Source organism: Anser brachyrhynchus (genome assembly GCF_964034855.1).
Source record: "Anser brachyrhynchus genome assembly, chromosome: 5".
NCBI classification, from domain to species: domain Eukaryota; kingdom Metazoa; phylum Chordata; class Aves; order Anseriformes; family Anatidae; genus Anser; species Anser brachyrhynchus.
The window spans coordinates 3062125-3085749 of record NC_137699.1 but is presented as its reverse complement, the minus strand read 5'-3'; the positions used below and the strand labels follow the sequence as shown (position 1 = coordinate 3085749).

General features: G+C 41.7%; 3 protein-coding genes across 13 annotated transcripts in view; all 3 read right to left on the bottom strand.

Annotated features, from left to right (window-relative positions):
- The window catches only part of TRIM66 (tripartite motif containing 66), a 49853-nt gene extending 35764 nt beyond the window's left edge, over window positions 1–14089 (bottom strand). The window contains 3 exon segments of the mRNA XM_080595782.1: window positions 9479–9653; window positions 10140–10255; window positions 10549–14089. Of these exon segments, the coding sequence (XP_080451908.1) occupies window positions 9479–9653; window positions 10140–10148 (184 nt within the window). The 5' untranslated portion in view covers window positions 10149–10255; window positions 10549–14089.
- A 138-nt stretch (window positions 14090–14227) lies between these two features.
- RPL27A (ribosomal protein L27a) lies at window positions 14228–17636 on the bottom strand. The gene is made up of 5 exons (XM_080595905.1): window positions 17567–17636; window positions 17230–17293; window positions 16584–16659; window positions 15579–15753; window positions 14228–14404 (listed from the first exon to the last, which is right to left on the bottom strand). The coding sequence occupies exons 1-5, from the start codon at window positions 17567–17569 to the stop codon at window positions 14276–14278; spliced, it is 447 nt and encodes a 148-aa protein (XP_080452031.1). The 5' UTR covers window positions 17570–17636; the 3' UTR covers window positions 14228–14275.
- DENND2B (DENN domain containing 2B) overlaps window positions 14228–23625 on the bottom strand; it is a 170155-nt gene continuing 160757 nt past the window's right edge. For all 11 annotated transcript variants that reach the window (XM_080595788.1, XM_080595792.1, XM_080595785.1 and 8 more), the window contains 8 exons: window positions 22774–22885; window positions 21544–21783; window positions 20853–20939; window positions 17567–20424; window positions 17230–17293; window positions 15579–15753; window positions 14519–14614; window positions 14228–14404 (listed from right to left, as the gene is read on the bottom strand). In XM_080595788.1, coding sequence (XP_080451914.1) covers window positions 20390–20424; window positions 20853–20939; window positions 21544–21783; window positions 22774–22885 — 474 coding nt within the window. In that variant the 3' untranslated portion in view covers window positions 14228–14404; window positions 14519–14614; window positions 15579–15753; window positions 17230–17293; window positions 17567–20389. The remainder of the gene's footprint in view (window positions 14405–14518; window positions 14615–15578; window positions 15754–17229; window positions 17294–17566; window positions 20425–20852; window positions 20940–21543; window positions 21784–22773; window positions 22886–23625) is intronic.

Sequence of the window (23625 nt, the reverse complement as noted above, 5' to 3'; positions counted from 1 at the left end):
CCGTTCAATGTGCTCTCCCCTTAACTAAAATTATTTTTAAATAAGGAAGGTGACTTGGAGATAAAATAAATCTTAAGTCTATTACTCTTCGCATTAGACGGTTATCAGAGACACTCACGTTTTCCAGCTTGGTGTTACCTGCCTTTGCAATACAGCTCCTACAGTCCCTGACCAGAAGCACAGTTCTAACCCTGAATGCCTACCATTTTCACATCTGGGCTACTTTTATTTTTAACAAATTGCAGAGACACAAAGCCCAAACCCTTCCTACATTACCACTTCTGACAAAAGCACTATACAGTCAGATGCCTCAATAAGTTCATTTTCTTTCATAAATGCTTTGGAAAAACACTTTGCATTGTTGCATCTCCTTTGAAAGAGGACATCTTAGATAGAATTGCTTCCACAAGGCTTAGGCCTTTTTAAGCCCTATCATTGTAATGAAAGCAAAAGTATATTGTTTACTATTTTCCAAGGTTGCATTTACAACAGAACTGTGATTTGGCGACTCACGGACCAGACTAAGGTCTACCTTGCCCTTGTTTAATTGCATTTCATACAACACCGGTGTTCACACAGACGTGCAGAAAGCAGGCGGTACCCACAGGTGGCTGTGCTACTCAGCTACAAGTCACCCCTGGGGAAAAGGGCAACGCAAGCAACTGCCAGTGCTTTGCTCATCCCCTGGGTATGTAACTTGAGACCTGTTTAAGGGTATTCTGGTGACAGGAGTTACAAACAGGCTAAAAAAATTCATTTGATAAAGATGCCCATGACAGCGAAAAGCTGTAGAAGTCTAACTTTCTTCCCTTTGCATCCTTAATATTAGGAGCGCAGCTAAAAGGGTATCTTACTTACCTACAATATTTGTAGCTAATCACCTTCATATGTTACACCCTAGGACAATGAGATGCTTTTATATTAGTCGCACTGTAACCTCCCTCTGCTTCCCTGAATTACGGTTCTGTGTCTTTTACACATTCCATTAACAGCTCGGTTCTCTAGAGAAATGTAACCACAGTAGGAGCACTGCAGTACTTAAGGCAAGATGTGTTACACAGACAGTGCCCTCCTACTCCTTGCAAATGGTGTGTACTACAAGTGTTAGTGAATTGCAGTGCTAATTCCTAGAAGGTGAAACCGTTTTCAAGTATCTATGTGAGCACCTTACAAAGCAACTCAGTTATAACAGCAGCAGCAGAAATACATGGATACATTTTGATTGACAATCTAGCTAGCAAAAATCCTACTTTACAGGCAGCCTCTCAAGTAAGTCTCATAGGACATGCTCTAATTCTTGGTGCAGTGATAGGAAACCATCTGCTGACTTTACAGGGAATAGCCTCTAGCCCTTTGAGACCTTGAACCAGCATCTTACTCCCCTAACAGCACTGTCCAAGCAGTGTCAGTCCTTGATCTGGCTAATACAAAGAGAAAACCTCCATACTGAGACTACGCAGTACGCCACAAATTGACTAAAGAGGAAATTATCAACAGGTTACTCTATAAAGTAAGAAATGCATGGCTGTCACAGTTACTCCTTCACTGACACACCATACAGGTGACCACAGTCTTACGCAAAACATTTCTAGGAATTGCTCACTGGGAAACAAAAGTGGTGCTAAGGACTTTGCCATAGGAAGGACAACTTCCATGAATCCTCCGCATAAGGTTAAAAAAGTTAATACTGAAGTTACATTTTTTATTACATTCCAAGACTATCCAGTTAGTGCAGAATGTTAAATCAAATTATACCAGTTGAATGATATTTAATGTAATGCTCACAGCCTTAGGCTAGTTCGCATGAACTTTAAATTGTACTAATCTGTTTCAAACCAGTGAAGTATGAAATACATTGTATAAAGAATGCATTAATTTAAGAACAGACAATACCTTCTCTTTAATATTTTTTAAAGAAAACTTCAATACTTTTCACCTTAAGAAAACATATTTTCCATGCACAGATTTCAGTTCTGCACAGAATCCTCCTTAAACATACTGAGAAGCGCGACGGTATTCAGAAGTTTAGAACAGTCACCATTTTGAGGGTACAAGACACTACTGCTGATTAGTATCTGGGGACATCTAAAAGCAATGCCCAGGATGCCACGTTACAATTTCTCCCCCATGTTTTAGATCATGGCTTTGCTACTGAAATCAGTGTTGTTACAAAGATATACATGGAACAAGTCACACACATAGGTCAAAACATCACGTTAGAATCACTGCCACAGACCACCAAATGAAGTACAGCTTTGTGTAAATGCCAAGAGCGTCTCAAATATCCAAGTAACTTTGAATTACAGGGATCTCGCATCTGAAATTCCCTTGAGAACATACAAAACATGTATAGCTCTCAGCTTAAAGGAATAAAACAAAAAAATCAGAACAAACATTGTAAGTTAACAGGAAAAATAATGGGGACACTATGGCGGTACTGTATTGGATGCAGTTTCCTACTCATACAAGCACTAATCAGCAAGCACCTTTTCACCTGTCCTAATACTGAATAGTATATTTTTTAAGATTCCATTACAAGCACAGAAGACATCTACATCTTGCTAGAAGAGGGATTCCCTGAATGTGGTAGCTTTGGAGATCATACTTGTTCAGCTAATTGGACTTCCGATTTCCTTCCTTTTCCATTTAATCAAAATCTGTGCTCCCTGGAAATGCCCAACCTTTTTCAATACAAATTCCCCCCAAAATCTAATGATAGTTTGGCATAATAAATACACTACAGAATGGTTTGTGAAGCAATTGTCCTGAAATTAAGTACATTTTACACAGACATTTACAAATAGCCACAAGCAGCAGCTACTTCAACAACGCAAAGCGAGCACGCTGCTGTGTTTGTGCTCAAAGTAGAATCACCAGTAAAGCACAATTTCCTAGAAACCCCTTACCTGTCCTCTGGATAAAGTGTCACTTAGCTACCCACGAAGTCACTTCTGTCAGGAAGCGGAGGGTTATTAAGCAGAACTGCACACACAGTGTGCTCCCTGGAATCAGGCTTTGCCGTACTGCAGACAGAAGTGGCTGCACCTTCCACAGAGTATGTGGGGCTGCGCCCCCCTCTTCAGCAAGAAATGCTGACAAATCAGCAGTGCAAAGAGATGTACTGGCCCGCTATGAAGTGCATGGTATTTTTTTCTCGCCTTCCTTCTTGCTTTCACCTTTCTGCGAGTCATTCAGGCCTCTCTTCACTTGCCTTGGTTGTATTTTTCCTGAAGTGGTGAAATAAAAATCCCATAGAGAGAATAAATAGCAGCATCCTACTTCCCTTCTTGCCTGAGTCTTCTCTCAGTCATCAGAGTAACCTGGAGCAAGCGTGCAGAAGGGAAGAGTAGAGCTTTTCCAGGCTCAGGTAGCAGCAGGTCTTACACCGTCCACTCCCTCAATACACTTTGCAGGACATTCCCTAAATATTCTTCTTGCCTTACTTCCTTACCACTACCTCTAAACAACTGTGTTAACTTGTTTTAAGAACCTGTACTTTGCAGACAGCTCATTTAAATGTATCATAATTACAGCACCGTGGTTGAAGGGGAGAATAGTCAGAAGCCCCAGAGACTTGCTGTTTGTACGTATGAGAATGATGCAATTTCTGGATCTAAATAGTAATCCAACATGGAATTACAGCATTCAAACAACAGAGTTGACATATTAAGAGATCAGGAGCCAAATTCAGCTATGATGCAATCATGATGCCCAAATGAGGTCCATTATTGTTATCAAAATCTCTAGACGTAGAAAAAAAATAAGAGCTGTTGACATAAACTATGTAGAGTTTGTATGTAAACAATATTGGAGGAAGGAGTTAGAAATGTTTGCATAAATAATTTTGTTTAGAAGTTCATTACTTTCTGCTGTTTATCCATTGAAATAATCATTTATGACATCAGACTTCATTGCTAAAGGAATGGGCACAAATTTAGAAAGGCCAGCAAGGATCCTAATGTTAGATTTGAGCTCTGTTTCAGTGTGATATGCAGGATAAACCACCGATAAGCTGTTCTCTATGTATTTGAGTTATCAGGTAGTATTGAGCAAGCACCGAAGACCACTTTGTGTTGAACAGACTCCCAGGAAGTTTCATCACATGAGGTATGTGGAGGAGTAGTCCTACACATGCATCCTTCCAGGGCTCCACTATTCTTTTCATGGTAGACTACTGCACCTGAACACCACCACAAAAACTACCAGCACTAGAGAATAACGTACTTATGGAAGTGTGTATGTGTACTTATAGAAGTATGTGCATGTTAAGTTTATATACATACACACATTGGAGCCCTGAAAAGCTTCAACAGCAGACTTGTACTTTGCTGAGGTGGTTAGCAGCCCTTCACAAGACAAGTGTTCATTTCCACTCTTGCACTCCCATCAGCAATAGTGAATAGACAGCAGGTTGGGGAAAACAGAAATTCAAAGACAGTGGATCCAGTAGTCAGACACACTCAGTCTGGACATTCCAGCACCATATCCAAAATCAGCTTTCAGGAAAACATTAGGGTTCTGCCACCAAAGCCCACTCAAGCGTATGCCATTCAAGCCCTAATGCATTGCAGGTCACATTTCTCACATACCACAACAGTTCCATTTCTGTTAGTGAAAGCTTCAACACTGCACTGAACCCAAGGAATAGTAAGTGGACATCTTGGCAGTGGCCCCTATACAGAGTGTTCCATTGTAAAAGCACAAAAATGTAAATTTGTTGAGTGCCCTCAAGTTTTTAATCCACCTGTACTGCAGCAATCTAATTTGTAAGTGACAGAGCTGTAGATAATTTGCAGCAATCATCCCTGAAAGTGCAAACTAACCTCTGCACCACGTATAGAAACTGAGTACAAAGACCTTTTGAACATCAAATGCCTCACCTCACAGTTTTGTTTCAAGGTCTTACAGTCTGGTCAGGTCTAAACAGAAAGAACCCTCAAGCTGGTTGTCTGGGAAATAAACCAATGCAGATAATTAACAGCCTATTATTATCCTGAGAATTGATTAGCATAAAGAAACAAACATTGGAGCTATCATACACACCACATTTATACTTGCTGTCCACATGTTGCACCTACTCCTTTGTTCTTTTTCCTCCAACAACCATCAGAATAATTATTCTCAGAGAGCATTAGCTACAGCTCAAACTGCAGACATAATTTACACTTCCTTAGAGACCCAATTACAGGTTATAGGAAACAGTTCTGAATACAACCTCCGACTTTACATCTTCGTATTTATTTAACTATCCCCCCATTGTTTCACTTGCCTTTTGGATCTGGCATCTGAACAACAGTGTGAGAAGGGCTGAGTAACCTTAAATCCATTTTAGGATGACTAAATAAATACATTATGAACAGTTTCCCTCCTTGGGATAACCTTTTTACTTCCCTTTTTAGAAACAAAACACATATTTTGTGTTAAGTGGACCTAATTAAAGCAAATTGGTGTTCTCCTTCAGAATTAATAGGAATGATGCATTGCATCACTTACCATATATGATTGCATCAAAACAAGATTATTTAGGGCCTCAAGATATAACAGTTGTAACACCAAGAAGGACAAATTGTACTCCACACTAAGCTTAAATATAATTTAAAGAACTCTACAGAAGTGTATTTTTCTTATGTACAGACTTAGTACAAGACAAGGCATTGTGTGTTGGCACCTGGAGGCTCCTCTTTATGCCAGTATACCATACTCTTAATGCCAGAGCCTAGAGCCAAGGAAGTCCAAGCTCAACCTTCTTGAAACAAACCCCTTGAAGATAACTTTGAAGATGGTACATGCAAGCATGACGAATGCTTGGTGGAGTTTTGGGTGTCCCTTGCTAACGAGCCATTCACAATTGGGAATCCATGGTTATACATAGCATCTATCTTATAAGATAGAGAAAACTATACATTTTCAGCTGGAAATGATAGAATGCAGCAAGTGGACGCTTGTCAACAGTTAAAGTCACATTTGTTCTCTTTAATAGTCTGGTTTCAGTCAGTCTTATCGGTTCAATTTGCATTTCTCTCATGTCACCTTTCCTGGCATTTAAGTGGGGATCTCAGACCCTTTGTTGTGCATGGAAAACTAACAAGAAGCAAGTGTGGATGGTTTTTGACTTATGCACGGAATGTGGAAAGAAATTATGCAGCCATTTTCTAAGACTTTTGTTATCCAAGCTAGAGAAGCACAAAAGGGCAAAGCACGTTCTTAAAATAGCACTTCAGGAAAAAAAATAGCCCAACATACAAATTCAATACAAAAACATAATACAATTAAATCCACCACTTCCCAAAGCAATTTATAAAGCTGGGCAACTGCTAACTTCATTTTACAAATGTGAAGCGTAACGTATGGATCAGATATACCTAATTCAGTCACAAAATGGAAATAATACTAGGGTTTAGTATCAGTTAGAGTAAATCTGCAAGGTTTTCTAGTACATCTGTTCTGATCTGCCTTGTTCTCAAAGGCCTAATTTGCAATTTGAACAGTGGTTGCCTGTGATTTTTTTAAAAAGAAAGACAAAACAACAACAAAAAGCCAGCCCTCAAGCTGATACAGTCTTCCAAATTGTGAACTTTTCACAACAACAGACCTCCACTTCTCCTCTTTCAGCTACTTCTGAAACTATTACATTGGTGATATTGAAAGTATTAAAACAACTTCGATCATCAAACATCTAAAGGAGAGAAAGAGCTGCAGATAAAGGGTAATTTATTTTTGCACACACCCCCAACTCAGAAAGAAGGCATAGGCACAGCAAATTGGATGAATTTGGTTTTGAATGTTTCCAGTACTCATTAAGAAGGCCAGGCCCAAGAAGCCAAGGCATCACTCAAGAACCAATTGCGTGTGTTTTCATGGTGTACTGTGAGTGGCAATTTACACAGGCAGAATTCATGTAGTAGCCTGGGAAAATCATCTCAGGAGATTTAGGAATTTTCTGTCTTTCTCATCCCCAGTCCCACTCTTTAAAACTCTTCCTTCCCATGTATGAAACAGACCAGAAGCAAAAATCATGCAGATCTGTAGAGAAGAATAAAATAAGGATTCTTTTTTCCAGATGAAGAGAGGAGGAAAAAAAAAGGAAAGTGATACTGGCCTGCAGAAAAAGAAGTGAAAAACTGAGTAACTTAAAGTCCCCTTCATATTAGAAGCACCTGTAGGACTCAAATTTCAAAAATTATTTTCTTGTTTCATTCAAATTGCTATCAAACTCTCACTTCTCACAGCTTGGAATAAATTCTGACACGAATGCAGCTTTTTTCCATAAGAACTCAGTCTACCTCTGAGCTTTCATTCAGGGGATATCTTAAGCCCAAAGACTTAGACACAGGTATAAACGTAAGTGTCCAACATCAACTACCATCAAATATCCAGACCACTTACCTACAGCTCTTCAGCAATCTTAATACAACAACAACAACCTACAAAACAGCTTTATGTTGATATACTACTACTTACAGTATGACATATCGAAACCCACAAATTAAAGCATGCATTTACAGTAAATCTCAGATTGACTTCACTTGGAAATACATTCACTTTTTCTATTCTTATATGTTGCTTAAAGAATTCATAGCAATTAGCAAATGCATTTTACTTACAGACAATATTTCACACCTCAGCTGAAGTTGCTTAGCACTTATTGTATATACATTTTATCATTGACACAAATGTATGATCATACTGAAAGATAACACTGAAAATTGAGCAGGTATTGTGCTACCTGCATGTGCAGATGAGGTAAGCAGTGCTTAGCATCATGCCATCAGAAGATTTCACAAACTTATCCTAGCTGACCCATGGTGGTTGCAGTTTCAATCAATGATTTAAGAGACACTGATGTTTTCTTTTTGCTGCTCTTCCTGTTCATATATTAATCAAGTCTTTGCACCTGGTGTCTCCATTTACAGTGGGTCATCACTGTTCATTATTTCTTTTCTCAATCATTTCTCTAATCTTGCTTTTTCCCATAGAAGTTCCCCACCAACAAGAGAATGAGGAATTAAATGGAGAAACTTCAAGAATACAGAAATAAACTAGTCTTTGTTCCAATTTGCTATAGACAAATAATTCCTGATCCCTGCTCAAGTGCTCAGACAAATACCTAATATTTTAATGACTCGTGAGAACCTATAGCTGCATTTCATCCAATATCACCAAGTGGCAAAAATTCCCTTTTCCACTTCACAGACATAAGCAAGCGGGAGAAAGGAATAGCTTACATGTCAAATGAGAATAAATAAAAGTAATGTAGTGGTTGTTTTCAACACCATTTTATTATAAAGTAGGTTCCTCTGTCTGGTATGACCAGACATTTAAAATTTTGAGGCATTTAATTAAAATGACTGCTTTGCTTTCTGTCTCCTCCTACCTGAATATCTTTTTCTGTCTGTACCCTCCCACGAATAGCCTTTCTCCTTTGTCATTAAGTTATCCCCTTTTCCTTTGCTGGCCTTTCAACGGTGATCTCCTAACACTCTTTCCATTTGTTCTCAAACCTCAACTTACCTAGCTTGTGTTCTCTTGTCAATTCAGATTATCATCACCTCAGGGAAAGTATCTTCTCTTCCTACATGTTTCTAAAATTTGCTTTGGAAGAGATAATAAATGATGCCACTTATTCATCTGAAGTTCAAAGCCTGTGAAAATACCAGTCATCTATGTGCCTTTGCTCCTCTTATAAATTAGTAATGAGTCTGGAATGTTTCCCTATGGTAATTAAGCCTCATTCATTTAAAGTGACTGCATTCTGTGATTTAAATCCTATTCCAAAAAAGTTACATATTTTCTATTAACATCATTACAAAAAACTGTACAAATAACTTCAAGATTTCAAAAGCCACGGTCTCAAAATGCTTCTCGTCCTCGCTAGCTTTAGTCAGCTTGTTAAGGTGAGTGTTCAGATAGGGTGAAACCACACTTATAATGGGAAAAAAGGAAGGCGCCAAGAGTTTCAGTGCGCCACAACAGTCATATTCCAATAAAAATTACTATGCACTCCTTTAGGAGCAAAGAACCAGACACCAGTGATTGCTGTGGTGTTTGCAAGGGCAGGAGGGGGAGAAAAGGAAGAATAAAATTCTCACCACAACCACTACCATAAAAAGGTCCGACATGTCTAAAAGATTGAATAAAGATGTAACCTAGCAACTACCCTGTAGCATTTATTCATTTTTTAAGCAAAGCAAATATCCATAATGTCACACTTGGTAAATGAAATCAAGACCATTCTGGAAAATGTAAAGGTTGCCTGACTGTGTCGTTTCTATTCAAAGCACTGCTGTTAAATGGAAAACATTCTGAAGGAGGCTTGTTCTCAGTCCACCCTCTGCTCATACAAATCTCCAGTCTCCTAGTTTGTTCTTTTCAAGTAGTGCTTTAGAGGAACAGGCTACAAAAAGTATTCCCAATACATCTATTTTCATAATACTGTATTGCAAACAGCATAAGCCAAACAGAGATTCTTAAACATTACCTTCATATAGAACTTCATATCCAGTGGGAATACAGCTATATCCTTGAATCAGATCTGGAAGACAGTCCTTACAGAAGGAATGGAGGCAAGGGAGCATTCTGGGGTCTCTCTTGCCCAGGTTCCGTTTGCATACCAAGCAATTCCTCAGCAGATCCAGAGTCCCCACTGCCGTTGGCTGAAATTTGACATCAAAAACATGAAGAGTCACAAAATGGCTCATGACAGCCCCTTCACTTAACAATACACTTCATCACTCAAGCACAAACTAGAAGGCAACAGCGGGATGCATGTTCTCAGAAACAACATTTACTTAGTCCTTTTGAAGAAAGAGGAAGTCCCTTGCAGCTGAAAATCACATACCCACTTTAAAAAAAAGAATATCTTTGCAGATTGTTGTGCAGGAAAGTGTGGTTTAAGGTTTATAAACCATGATCCCATTATCTCTCTATAGTACTTGCAACCTCTGAAAAAAAAAAAAAAAGAAATAATCTGTTCTATTGATCTACTTACAAAGCTGTTACCAGCCTGAATTGTCACACGCTGTACATTTCCTGGCAGAAGCACTGAAACTGTGCAACAAAAATGATGCTTTTATAATTTCACCACAATATTTTATAGCTTGCAGGTAAAGAAAATAATGATAAGCATAACTGATCATTACCTCCATCATTTCAGCAACACCCCATTAGAAAGCTGCCTTGAGAAATGTAAAATATCTTCTGCTAATCTTCTTCACAGAAATGTAATAAAATGCACTTCACAGTGATTAAATTTCACCTGTCAAGATGACCACAGATCAAATTATAGACCAAGTCAGAATTTTCTACAGGTAGGACAGCATTTCCCCTGCCAACCTAAGCTCCCCAAGGTAAATTGAGTATTTTGCAGTTCATGTTCTATCCTTGTTTCTGAAATTTATAGAGATGTCAATCAGACACAGCCTGCAAAGGGAAACTTTTGCAAGTTGCATCAGAGAAGGAAAAGTAAACGCAGTCTCATCTCTCTTGGAATCACCCTTTAGCTGACTGAACCTCCTTCCTGGGGCCACAGTCCCATGTAGTTGCCCCTGCCTTGGCATGGTGGCCTTGCCATCAGCAGTACACTACTTGCAGCAATCTTCAGATTTCCCCATCACAGAAGAACAGCGACTAATCCTAGAGATATGTATTCTTTTGGAGGATTCCATCTCAAGGCAGATTCCAATAGAAATGTTTAGCAGACACAACTTCTTCTACAATGAAACAAAATTGTGAAAGTCTCAGAAGTTCACAACCAGCCTTCTCTGTGTGTTGCATCCTGAAGTCATTGCTATTTAAGAAAAATTGGACTTCACGTTAAAGTCACCATAACACCTCACACCCAAGGCCCACTTCTAAGAACCAATGAAAATAAGTAGATATTCATCAGTTTTACTGAATTCACTCCAACAAATTCAAATATACCACTAAAACTTGTGACTGTAATTTCAAAACTACAGGTCCCTTTAGAAAACAGCTGTGGTAATTGCACCTGTAGTTTAAACAATAAACATTACAAAAGTGCTTATTATATGAGCTCACTTTTTACAGTTCATCTTCATCAACCATCTTTCAGAGACAAATGTGATTAGGGAAGCACAGCTTTTCAGTTTGCACCATCTCCTTTGTTTCTTGCAAGTCCTGTTGCTAAGCAAACAGACCAGAACCTGCAAAAACATGTAATGCCTGCAATAGGAAGTTGAGGTCTTCGGCTACCGCATTGTTCAGTCAGAGAAACCACAGCCCGGGACCAAAGTATCAATGCACAGAGAATCAGTGCAAACACAAAGCCAAATATTGGGAAATGCTCTATCACCATAAAGGCCAAACCTGTCTGAATGAGCCAGAAGCGGGTTACCATACATTTTAATCTATGCTTTTTGCAGAACACGTGAAACTATGTGCAAGTTTTTTGATAGGAGGGGGAAGGATGAGGGTGAGATAAAGTGCTACTTTCCTGCTGAGATAGGTATGCAAAGCAGCAGTCAGGCAGCTACATTACCAGTGACTTGGCTAGGCTGGTGGGAAACACCAAGTCCAGCAGCTGCAATTACAAAGCAAATAACTGCATCTGAAGGGATGTGGTGAGGGTGAAGAGGCAGGACACAGGACAGAAATGGATGAAGATGGGGTGGGTGAGCAGGGGGAGGCAGCTGGCAAGCAGTCACACCCGAAACAGGGAGAAAAGCCCCTAGCATTTGGCCTATCAGCCCAAGGAGGGAAAACGAAAGGCGCTGTATAGTGTTGGGGGAGCTGCTGCAGGACCAAAAGATCAATGACAGCCCCTGGAGGGCAATAGCCACACCAAACAAATCAAAGGGAAGCAGCCAGGTATCACAGGACTGAAACTTCCAGTGAAGCACCTATATATTTCACACAGGAGAAGTTTGTAACAGGTATATTCCCATAATTATATTATTTTAGTATTTTAGGGATAGAATCCCTATGCAAGACTTTCAACTTTCACCATTCTGTTCTCTCAGATCTAATCAGGTGATTTTTTGTATCTTCTTCTTTCAATTAAAAATGGATATTGCTACAGCATTTTAAAATGTTGTAACATAAACTTTGCAAGTTCCATCTAGAATTACTTCTAGAATAACTTTATTAGCAGCAGCCCATTTTGTCCTTTGAGGAAAAAGAGAGAGTCAGCGTGCCGGACAACCTTCCGGTGGCTCCACAGCAGCCCTCACAGCAGCTTCTTGTTCGGGATCTGTGGAGCTCAGCCAAGGCAGCGGTGTGAGTGAAGCAAAACCCGTCTGCTTGATTGACCAGGCTCAATACCTCACGTGCGCAATCCCCAAACTAACTGTTTCAAAACAAACGGGGGGGGGGATAAAAATCAGTGACAAAGAAAAATGCTGCATGTGATTTTTGACCTTAAACCATCACCAAGTCAGGGCTCCAATCCCAAACTCTTGATGACTTTAAACAAAAATATGAGGTGAGCCGGTGTGTGAAATTAGTCCTGTTAATAAAAGCAGGCGGTAAACGCAGTGAAATTGCTATTTACTCAGCCCTCTTAACACCTTGGAAACATTCTCCAAGTACCTGGGGACCGGCTGGGAAACAAACCCAGAGAAACGGCGCGGCGACAGGCGGGCACCGAGCCCCCCGGACAGGGCAGCTCGCGCCCAACGGCCGCCACCTCAGCAGCGGGCGCCCCCGCGCGCCCAACGGCCGTGACTGAGAGCTGCGGGCGGGACCCGGCGCTCGCCTCAGGAAGATGGCGGCGGCGCGGAGCGAGAGGGGCCGCCAAACTTTTGGGTTGTACTCAAAGTTCAACTGTACAAAATATCGAAGAATTACTTACAACATTAATGTATTAAAACATTAAATACCAAAGAATTGAGAGCAGTGTCTGCTGTGTACGTTAGCTATCTGGAATCACTTGCTGATTGTGTGCACAGGGTGCTTCTGTGTGAATCAAGCTTCTCACGGTCAGTGGGATCTGGTCGGACACCATACTGACAGCAGGCAGTAGCAGTGGTCCTTATTTTACTGTACCCCACGACTTACCTTTGAGGACCGAACCAAACCCTCGATAGATGTTCTGGTTACACTGCTTCTCCTTGTTATCTGTCCTGCAGCAACATCCTTAGCTGCTTGAAATAATCGGAAGCTGGACTCTCACCTTCCACAGCCTGTAGTCCCCCCCTTTGGAGACACTTTTCACCTCCTCCCCACACTGTACCTGATGAAGAGTCTACCATAAACACGTTAGCCTGCAGGGTTGGACTAAGGCAACTTGTAAACGCCAGTGAGTGCTTATGTTTCATTGGTCTTTAACCTTTGACAGCCGTTCAGTAGCATAATGTGTTAGCATAAAGGCGTCCCAGCACTCACTATTTATCTTAAAAACTTCAGTATTTCACAAACTTTAAATGCAATGCACATCAACTTTACCCTAAAAGCCCTGAAGTAATTCATGCCAAACACTAGGTTAAGGGTTCATTAATAGGATTGTATCACATGTACTAGAAGTTAATCTGTAGCACCTAGGAATACTTTAAGACTTATAATGCTGAGCATTATAGTAACAGTTTGATTTTAACCATCATGTAAGGATTCTTCTTTGGCATACATGGCCAACCCTTGCATTGGTAATTGAAGTCCTATTTTGACATTACAACTACGCAAATAATGTTTTATAGAATCATTTTAAAGCACGTATAGAAATTCATACAGTGCAGCTCTACAGCTGTGCCATAGCTGCGTACACGTTTGAAGCTACCTGGCACCATTTGTCCCACAAAAGCAACTTCAGGAATTGTGTGCTGTACACTTGAAAAGGAGGTTAGTCAATTGCAAAAATGAAGTTACATGAATTGTGTCATTAAGCAAGGCAGGCTTGGTGTCATGACCACTTCCCTGGGGAGCCTGTCCCAGTGCTCAACCACTCACTCAGTGAAGAACCTTTTCCTAATACCCAACCTGAATTGCTCCTGAGGCAGCTTCATGCTGTTCCCTCAGGTCCTATCGCTGGTCACCAGAGAGCGTCACCTACTGAAGGAGTTGCACAAATACAGGAATAACCTATGTACATTGCTACCTTGTAAAAACAAAGCAGCAAGGTATCTCTTCAAATGCCAGACGCCACTGTAGCCACACAGTTTAAAATTGTAGCAAGCATCAGCCAAACCACTGATCAAAAACAGCCAGAAATCACTAAATCCACAAGACTGAAGTCAGGACAGTGTGTGAACAAGTCAAAAAAATCTATCAATCAACACATTTTACACATTGTCTTTATTCAAAACTTCAAATAAAACAATGGCCTTTATGCCACAAGCACACATGCACCTCCAACTTCTTTGATCTTCTCCTCCGCTCTTCTACTGAAGAACTTTGCTTTCACAATTACAGGCTGCTTGGGCAGCTTGCCCTTGCCCAGGACTTTGTAGTATCCCTAGAAAGATTAAAAAAACATTATATGTTTGTAATCAGCTTAAAGGCTCCTACATTCAGACCTGTCTTTTAGCACACACCAGTAAAAAACAAAACCATGATCACCGCTGCTGACCTCATTCATTGTCCGTCTCCAATACAAGATTGGTATGAATGGAAAAAAATATCCTGTGTGATCTAGTGGCGTTGCATTCATTCAGAGAAGTGGAAACTATAAAGTAAATTAAAGGTTTTGGTAACTTAGAATGTTGGAAGTTGTAATATTCCCAGTACTGCATACAGAAAACACTGAAGTCTTGTAAATAAGCTGCCAACCACTTCCACTTCCCACAGCACAGAGCAGCTGGCTGCATTTCTCCAACAAACTACTTACTACACCCACTTACATCTGGCACATGCTCTTTACCTGCTGGACATCCTGGTATTCCTGAAGAGAGCAGAAGACTCTTCTGCACATCTTAAAAGTAAAACTGAAGAGCGTCAACACATTGGTGCCCAAGCACCTGTGTGGTTTATTCTGCTCTGCAAGCTGTCACAGCAATAGTTGCCCTCTCCCCTCGTTTCACTCCTATCCTTTGCATAAAAAGGACAACCATGGCACAAGGCCCGTTAATACTACAGCCTTTAAAGTCACAGCTTGTTAGAAGAGGTGTAACTGGCCAGCAGAGGTATTTGGTACACAAAACATATCTACTTGGTAATTAGTTTCACTACCTACTTGACAGACTAGTTAGTGTCACTGATTTGGTGGCTGACTGAGATACGAAGCATCACAGCCAGTGAATGTGGATCAGAAGTTTAATGTCCGAGAATGATAGCACACCAGAACAATCACAAGTGTAAAGATGTGACTCTAGTCTCGGAATTAAAAGTGACTTTATATAAGTGAGAATAGCTCTATCATGTTTTCATACCTACGTTTGGTGATATTTTGAACAAGTAATCTTTCACCACCTTTCAAAAATAAGGGAAGTCATTCTTACAGGAAAAAACATAACTTAAGTACTAGTTTAACCACTGATATGCTAAGATGCATGAATTTGTACCGAGAAGTCTACAGATATTCATGCACTGCAGCTTATTTGCAGTTTACCATTTTGTTACTTGGATATGCAAAGCTAAGTTACACTTCAAGCGAGCAGAAGCTGCAGATCTGAATCTGAACAGAAACTTACTGAGCGCACAACATCAATGACTGGGGCCAGTCCAGCCTGGTTTTTTGCATAATTGAGCCTTGTCTGTTCAGTAACAAGGGTCCACAGTTTATCCAAATTGACAGTAGGACAGAACTTTTGGTTTTTCTTCAAGTGATAGTGTCTCATGCCTACTTTTCCAAAGTAGCCAGGGTGACTGTGAAAGAAAACACATTCCTCGTTAGGTCACATTTTTAATTCATCCTAAGCAAGTAGGACTACAAATCAACACTAACACAACATCTTACTTGTTCAAAGAAATTAAAAGTAAAATTTTATCTTACTTTCACATTACACGTTTATTTGTATTAATACATGTGGTATCTAAGTGCAATAATCATTGCTATCCAAAGCAAGGGAAAATTATTTTCCTTAAAGCATCTATTCTCCCTTGAACTCACAACTTAATCCTTCTCATGGTGAGTCTGGTCCAATCCTGCATTTTCTGAGCAAAACCAACTCGGTGCAAGACTGCACTGCACGAGGAGCTTCAGAGCTCCTGTCACTAACCTGGTGACTGACTGAGTCAACAATGGTCACAGCCAGCGAATAGAGATTAGTGGTTACTTTCCGAGTACTCTAGCACACCAGGACAACAGGCAGTGTTCAGATGTGACTCTAGTCTCGGCAGTGAGACAACGACCCTTGCCTCTATAGCATGCAGTTAAGTAGAGTGTAGCTTTGATTTATATAACGCTTCAGATTTACCTAACATTTTGTGGGCACATCTGTTAGTATGGACAACGGTGTAACTGGCAAGCTTGGTCAAGTTTACTGCACTGAACTCTCAAAGATGCCTGGCTTAAGAAAAAAAGGCCGCTGAGTTTAGAGAAAATGGGGACACAAGTTGATTTCAGCTATTAAACTTTCATGTTTGAGAAAAAGATACATAGGATTGTAGGGAAGTTTGGTGGTTCACATAAAACTTAGTTGTTTCTACTTCAGACACATGCATTTTGCTAGCACATGTTTAAAACGTTAGCTTACTATTTATCAAAGTTAATCCTGTGATGGTGCATACCACCAGCATTACCACGGCCACCAGGATGTTTCCTATGTTTGCCTGAAAAGAAAAATGAAGTTGGTTAAACTAAGAATATCACATGTAATACTTGAGCTTAGGAGCACAAAGTCAACTTAAGCTAATTACTCTGATGATAGCAGTCCTATCCTTCTCCATTCATATCAACTCAGTGAGCTAAACCCACTAGACTAACCCTAGACAAGAAAAAAAAAACAAAAAAAACCCGATGTCTTTAACCTACAGAAGTATGAGAAGACACCAGTGCTAACACAAGCAAACTGACAAGAACAGGCAGGAACGGCCATAGTTTGAACTGGCACAACATCAGCCTGCAAACTTAAAATGTCGCCCAGCCACGTTCTCAGGCAACACCTACCGCCCAAGTACTATCCAAGTTAAGTCACAAACCCAGTCCACAGGGATGGGCAAAACTCCGGAGCACCACGTTCCTGGGGCATCTCCCCCACGGTGCGGGCACCACCCGCACGTGCTGCGGCCCTCAGAGCTGCTCGCCGGGCCCGTGTTTGTGCGCTCCTCGTCTGCCCGCCCGAGGCGGCGCCCGAGCAGCGAAGGCCCGCCGGCGTTGCGGAGCCGCAGCCCCCCACTTACCGATGCGGCCGTGGCCGTGGCTGACGTGTCCCCTCAGCTTCCTGGTCTTCCTGAGCCGGGAAGGCTGCGGAGAAGCGGCAGAGGTGAGCGCGGCGGCACACGGCCCTCCCCCCGCAGAGCCACCGCTCCTCCGCGCCTCACGGCCCACAGCGGGCGGCGGCCGGGGCCCTGCGAGGAGAGGCCGGAGCGGCCGCCCCGGGCCGCCCTCAACGCCCCGAGCAGGCCGCGGGCCTGGAGAACCGCCCGCCACGGCCACCCTCAGCCCACCCCCGGGCACGTCCCGCGGCGAGGGGCAGCCCGTCCCGTCCCGCCCCGCTCCGTCCCGTCCCGCACCCACCATCTTGTCGGCGTGCGCGAGGGAAGGGAAAGGGCGCCGCGCTCGCGAGACCGGGGGAAGGCACCGTCGCCCACGGCGAACTCTCGCGAGACTTCGCGGAGGCTCCTCCTGCCGGCGCCGAGCCGCGGGGCGGTGTCGCGGAGCCCGGCCCGGCCGCTCGCCTCCTGCGGCCTGTGCCGAGGGGGGCGGGGGGAGGCCGGGCAGTTCGGTCACGGCACTCCGCACGAGTAGCCGGGACAATAAACGCAATGCCCGTAAACGCCGCCGTCTGTCACGCCAGAGTAACAGTTCCTGGACAACTGGAAACAATTGTTTCGTACTGTTTTTTTATTTAAATATATTCCGCGCCAGAAGATTTTACACTTTTTTTTTTTCTCCCCAGTTTTGAACCACAGGCCTCCACGCTGGTTTTTCTTCAGGACTTCCTTCTCGGTTACATGGTGCACGAGCGGTGTTCCACCGTTCAGCAGTCGTCACCTCAGTTTTCTAAACTAAGGTGCAAGGTGGAATAATACACCCCACACTTTCATTTCAGTTGTTTGTTTTAAACACAGACCTTTGGAAACACTAAGGTTGATTTACATAGCCATGGTCCGAGGACCAGGAAGGTACCTACAAGCTTTTGAAATGTGATTGTCACCCTGACTGGTGCACTCCTCTGACTGCAAAACCCAGAACAACATGCTGACGGGTAATTTATCGTTCAAAAGCTTCCTGCTTAGATTTTTACAGTGCAGATGGAGGAAAACAGCTTCTGTGTGGGAGATGCATTTTACCGCACCGCATTCTCTTAACACGTGCATCCTGTGTCTCTCTTGCATTCCTAACAACTCTTTTCATGTCAACATTACCATCAGCCAAGGATGATGTTTTATCAATCATTTTCTCAAAAGGAACATGTATTTACACATATAATTACTGTTGTTTATAAAATAGCCAGCATCCACCTGTACAAGTGAAAGCTATTGCTTCTGATTTGAAGAACTACATCTGAAAGTCACTCCGTAGCTTACAACGTATTACAGCATAAAACCTGTAGAAATTAACATTTGTGATTACATTTCAATTGAATCAGAAGCGCTTGATATTCTACATTCTACAGATGCTTCTTTTCATGTACACTTAAGCTTTGGTATATACTTGAGTGTGAGGGAGGTAAGGAAAAAAGGAAACGACTTCACCTTTTTGGTGAATAAACCCTCAATTTTGTTCTATGAGGCTGATAGCACACCAGAACCACTGCCAGGTTAGGAATTGCGCAAGCCTCAAAGACAGTTTAACTACACAAGGAAGTCACACTGCAAATGAAGAAAAATACAGTGGTCTTTTTTCTTTAAAAAGAAAGCTCTAGGTAATTTTCATTAGATGTCAGACTTGAAAGAATATTCAAGTATTTTCTGTTTTCTTCTTCAGGCTAAGGAAAAGCTAATAGAATCTCTTAACAGCATTTGTGTTACCGGATTAAAGATGAATGTGGTACTTGGGTAGCACTTGCTGCTGTGCAGAGGGCCATGGCAAGCTAATCATTCCTGTCCTGCTGAAGAGCATTCACCACGATGCAAGCACCACCTGAACCAGACTGCAATTAATACAAAAGAAAAGCAGATTGTCATAGAATGCAGCTGATTAGCTCATCAGAAATTTAAGCAAAATATTTGTCTGCTACAAGCTGTTCTTATTCTACTTGGATCATTTAACCAAATTAAACGTAAAAACATATGTAGCATAAAAACAATGTGAAAATATCACAGTTCAGGATCAGTTGTCTATGATACAAGATATAATTTGCTGCTAACCCGTGTGAAGAAGAAGAAAAAAGGAAAATCGTTTTAAGAGATGCTTCTGTTAGGATAAAATTAACAAAACAGTGATGATATAAAATGCCATGTCTCGGCTCTAATAAAAAGCATTAACTAGAAGGAAAACCAAGTAGTATCATGAAATAGCAAACCTACTGAAAGAGTTTCATAATAACCTTTTTTTTTTGGTATTTTAATTGAAAATTCACATTCACAAGTTTCTCTGGTTTTGTACCCACTCAAAATCAGAAATCCACAAAGGTTTGCAAAGAATATAAACAAACAGGTATATTTACATAGTTTATTAGGAACCATACATACATACATTAGGAAAGGATGAACTGTACCTACTCATTGCAGCTTGCATGTCAAAGAACTGAGATCTCCTCACGGTTAGCAGTCTTAGTGCAGAATGGATTACAAGTAGTTTACTGACCAGAGTTCAAACGGAGTGGAAGGTTTGTATTGTGAACCAAGTACCTTATTATCAAGTTACTTTGTTATTTCTTTCTTTTAAAATTAATTAGAAGGAAAATTAGGAAAAGAATACCAACTCTGCCACATGAAAACAGCCCCCGCGCATACAACCTCTCCCACGTACCCCAGAGCTCATTCATTACCGCAGTACTCAGGCATCAGTGTAGTTCTCACAAACATTCCCTGAAGTCAGTGGTTCTGCTGAGACAGTCAGCTGCACATAATCAGCTATTCATTTTTGCACCAAGCATAACTCAATTCATACTAAAGAAAAAAAGCACCTGTTATTCTCAGGAATATACAAATATTTACCACAGTTTTTCTTGCTCATTACAAAATCAGTTACAAAAGCTTACAGCACATTATTTACAAATTCTATCCAAATACATAAAGGAGTCATCATCTGACACACTGTAACAGCATCGGTAGTCACTCAAAGCTGTGGTCAGCTTTTTTCATTCTCCTCCCACATCAAAATTTGGAGTTGCAGGGGTCTTAAGGACAGTGTCATAAATAGTCTTTGGGTTGATGTTTCAGCAGAAAGGGTTTAATTCTTCTTGTGAAGGAACTTCATTTTATTTCCTAAAGAAAACACACCATCAATCACTAGCATATACTGAAAAAGCCAAGTGCAATCAAAAATCCCTTAACAAATGGGTCTAATTTGTAGTGTAGTTGCTACAGTGACTCTTAATACCGGCAGAGATAGCCAACTGACAGAGTCTTTGGTAGTCTGCCTTCTTATTTTTTCTTCCTCCTCAATTATTCAATTATGTTTTCCCTGCTTTTTCTCCCCAAATGAAGATGTTCACAGAGATCATAATTAAATCTGCTTTTTGTCAGGTTTAAGTATGTTTTCACTTTTTTTTTTCCTTTTGATACTTCCTATCGCATACCGAAACCACCAGTCGATCATCTCATCTCACCTCAGGCAAGGCTTTTTTGAATTTAAACAACAACACCCAGACATGCACATCCATTTCAGAAACACTTGTAAAGATTTTCCTCACCAAGGCCTCGCAGAAACTTGTTTACTCCGCTTTGCTCGGTGTCCGGAAGCTCTTCCAAATATTGCTCAACCCTCTGTTCAAAGAGACCTGCGGGACAGGGGGGAAGACGGGGCTGGGCGGCGCGCGGTGCAGCACAACCCGCATCCCCCCGCATCCCCCCCGCCTTGCCCCGCCGCTCGCCGCCCGCGCAGCGCCACGGGGCCCCCTCACGGCGCCTCGCAGGCCGCGGCGGCCGGGGCTGGCAGCGCCGCCCCGCACGGTGGCGCTGGGGCCGGCCGGGCCCTCCCCTGGCCCCGGGGGGGGGCGCTGCAGCCCGCCCGGGAACCGCAGCACGGCCCCGTTCCCCTCCTGCGCCGCTCAGCCTTGTCGTGCGGGCCCTGCCACGGTGCGCCTCCGAGGGCAGCCGCCCGGGCAGCTCCACGCCAGGGGTGGCTGTGCCCTTCGCGGGAGCACTGCTGTGGCACGAGCAATTTTGCCTTTGAGTGATTTAAGGCGCTCAGCCGTGGATTCTCCTGGTTAAAGCCTTTGCGCGATCGCTACCATTTAGCCCCGTGAGAAGCAGGTAACGTGCTTCTGGCGGTTTGTTAGCTACACAGAATTTGCTAGGCTCCGACAGCAAATGAAGGTGCTAACTGTTGGATCAGTGTGAAATGCACATGATCTGCATCACAGCAAAGGACATCACCCTTACCTTTTGCCCTGCATTTTCTCAGCTCTCTGTCCTGGATGAAACCAGCAAACATTTGGGATTCCATGAACACTTCCAAGAAGCGCCGGATACTCTTAGAGGCCACAGATTTACGGAAAGCCTCCCTTTGGAAGACACGCTCTCCTTTTTCATTCTGGGTTAGGAACAGGGAATAATGGCCAATGGTCTCCACAAAGAATCGGATAAAAACCTCAGACACTAATCCATTCAGGGTGTTACATTCTGCAAAACAAGGCAGCAATAAGACACCAAAATCAGCTGCTCCCAGATTTGTCAGTGTTGTCATCCCCCCTGAGCCAGGTACTGTCATCTAGCAGTTTATTGATGCTAATAACTGAAAGGAGTTGTACCAAATCCTTTGCGGCCATGGATATGTGTCAGATAGGGAACAATGCTTTATAATCAAGAGTGCCAGCCTACAAAACTGATGTTGCGTAACTAAAAATCAACAAGAAATACAAATCCTCAGGAGACAGGCTAGGAAATTAAAAATTCTGTGGGTGCCTCATCAAAATTATACCTCTTACTTTAAATCTGAATAAGTGTTTTCTTAACAAAATTCTGTATGACTGCGAATTAAAATGTTTGCTCTGGGGATAATGAACCTGTACCAAAACAGATCAAAAAGGGTGTGTTGTAGAATTTAGGTTTTCATCGCTTCTGAGATGTTAAAATAATTTTACATATGTAAAGCAAAGATGAGTAGAAATACATTTCAAAAACTGAATAGAGGCCCGTTGCATACCATTTAACCACAGTCAGTTAAATTCGCCCTGGGCTCTTTTTATAATTGCTGGTGAGAAATATGAACCTTCCAAGGCAATTCAGCCCCTCTAGTACAGAAACCATTCCTGGGAGGTACCTGCTTCCCTCCCCTGAATATATCAAGAGTCAACAGCAACTCTGAATTCAGACACACTTCTAAACATGTATAGTTATCTGGATTGAACCAGGGCCAAGTTAACTGCAAAACTCTTTTTGAGTAAAGGCTTAAAAGTACTCATGTGCATGTCAGTTACAAAGAAACTAAAACAGACTGCTGATAATGTATTACTGTGTGTTGATGTCATCAGTCCCATTCCATGTGTTCAGAGATTATCTTTGATACTGCAAAAGGTATTTGAGTACTAACATCTTTCTTTCTCCTGGGTAGAAAGTCAGAATACTACCTACATGTCTGTTAATAATGAGCCTGTTTCCAAATGAACTTACCATCATCTGAATCGCTATCTGAATCCTGATTTATCAGTTCGTTCTTTCTCTCTAGAGCCTGCTCCAGAGCAGCCTGCAGTTTTCTAGGTAACAGCGTGTCTTCATCATCCATCTGACAGAGGAAAAAAAATCTTTAGATCACATTCATCATGTACAGCAACTATAGTACATACTTTTGCACAGATTAAAATTCAGAAGAAAAGCATTTTTTATCAGTTAGCTACTGTCATGACTACATAAATGAAATAATAAAAACATATATGCAGCTATCATGTATTTCTGAACAAGATTTCTCATTACTCTTAAAGTCAGAAAAGATAATTCAAAGAGCAAAATAATCCAAAGACCAAGGCAGCAAAACCTAGCTACATGTATACACAGCTGCTTGGTACTTGATTCTACTTATTATTCTAGCATATCTTGTTTTCTGGGGTTTTGCCCCACTGCTGTCTTCAACTTATTTAAAGCTTATTCAGCAAAAGCAAGCAGACACAAGAATCTTAGCAGTGCAACCACTACTCACCAGTCATGTCTTCCAGGGATACAAGGAAATTTACTCACCTAACCTGCAGACAGATACTTTTGAAGTTATCTAGTGCCATATTACTACAGGAGATGGTGATCCTTCATCTCCTGGCTCACAAGGCTCCTGCTTCTGCTACCAAACTGCTATTCTCTACCTTTCCTCTCTCACTCAGAGACTTCCTTGCAATTTTTGTCTCTAACACTGTGAGTTTTCTTGCTAACATGATATTGTTATCTTTGGATGCTTTCTTTACACCGCAAACACAGTTCTTGATTTCTTCTGACATTTACGGCCCCAATCCCTGTTGGATACCTGAGGAGAGTAGT

What these genes read in the sequence shown, in the direction of transcription:
- RPL27A (XM_080595905.1), bottom strand. An exon ending in CCACGGCCACGGCCGCATCG is followed by an intron (nt 16,660 to 17,229) that starts GTAAGTGGGGGG and finishes TTTTCTTTTCAG; the next exon opens with GCAAACATAGGAAACATCCT. An exon ending in TCATTGATGTTGTGCGCTCA is followed by an intron (nt 14,405 to 15,578) that starts GTAAGTTTCTGT and finishes TAATCTTTCTAG; the next exon opens with GGATACTACAAAGTCCTGGG.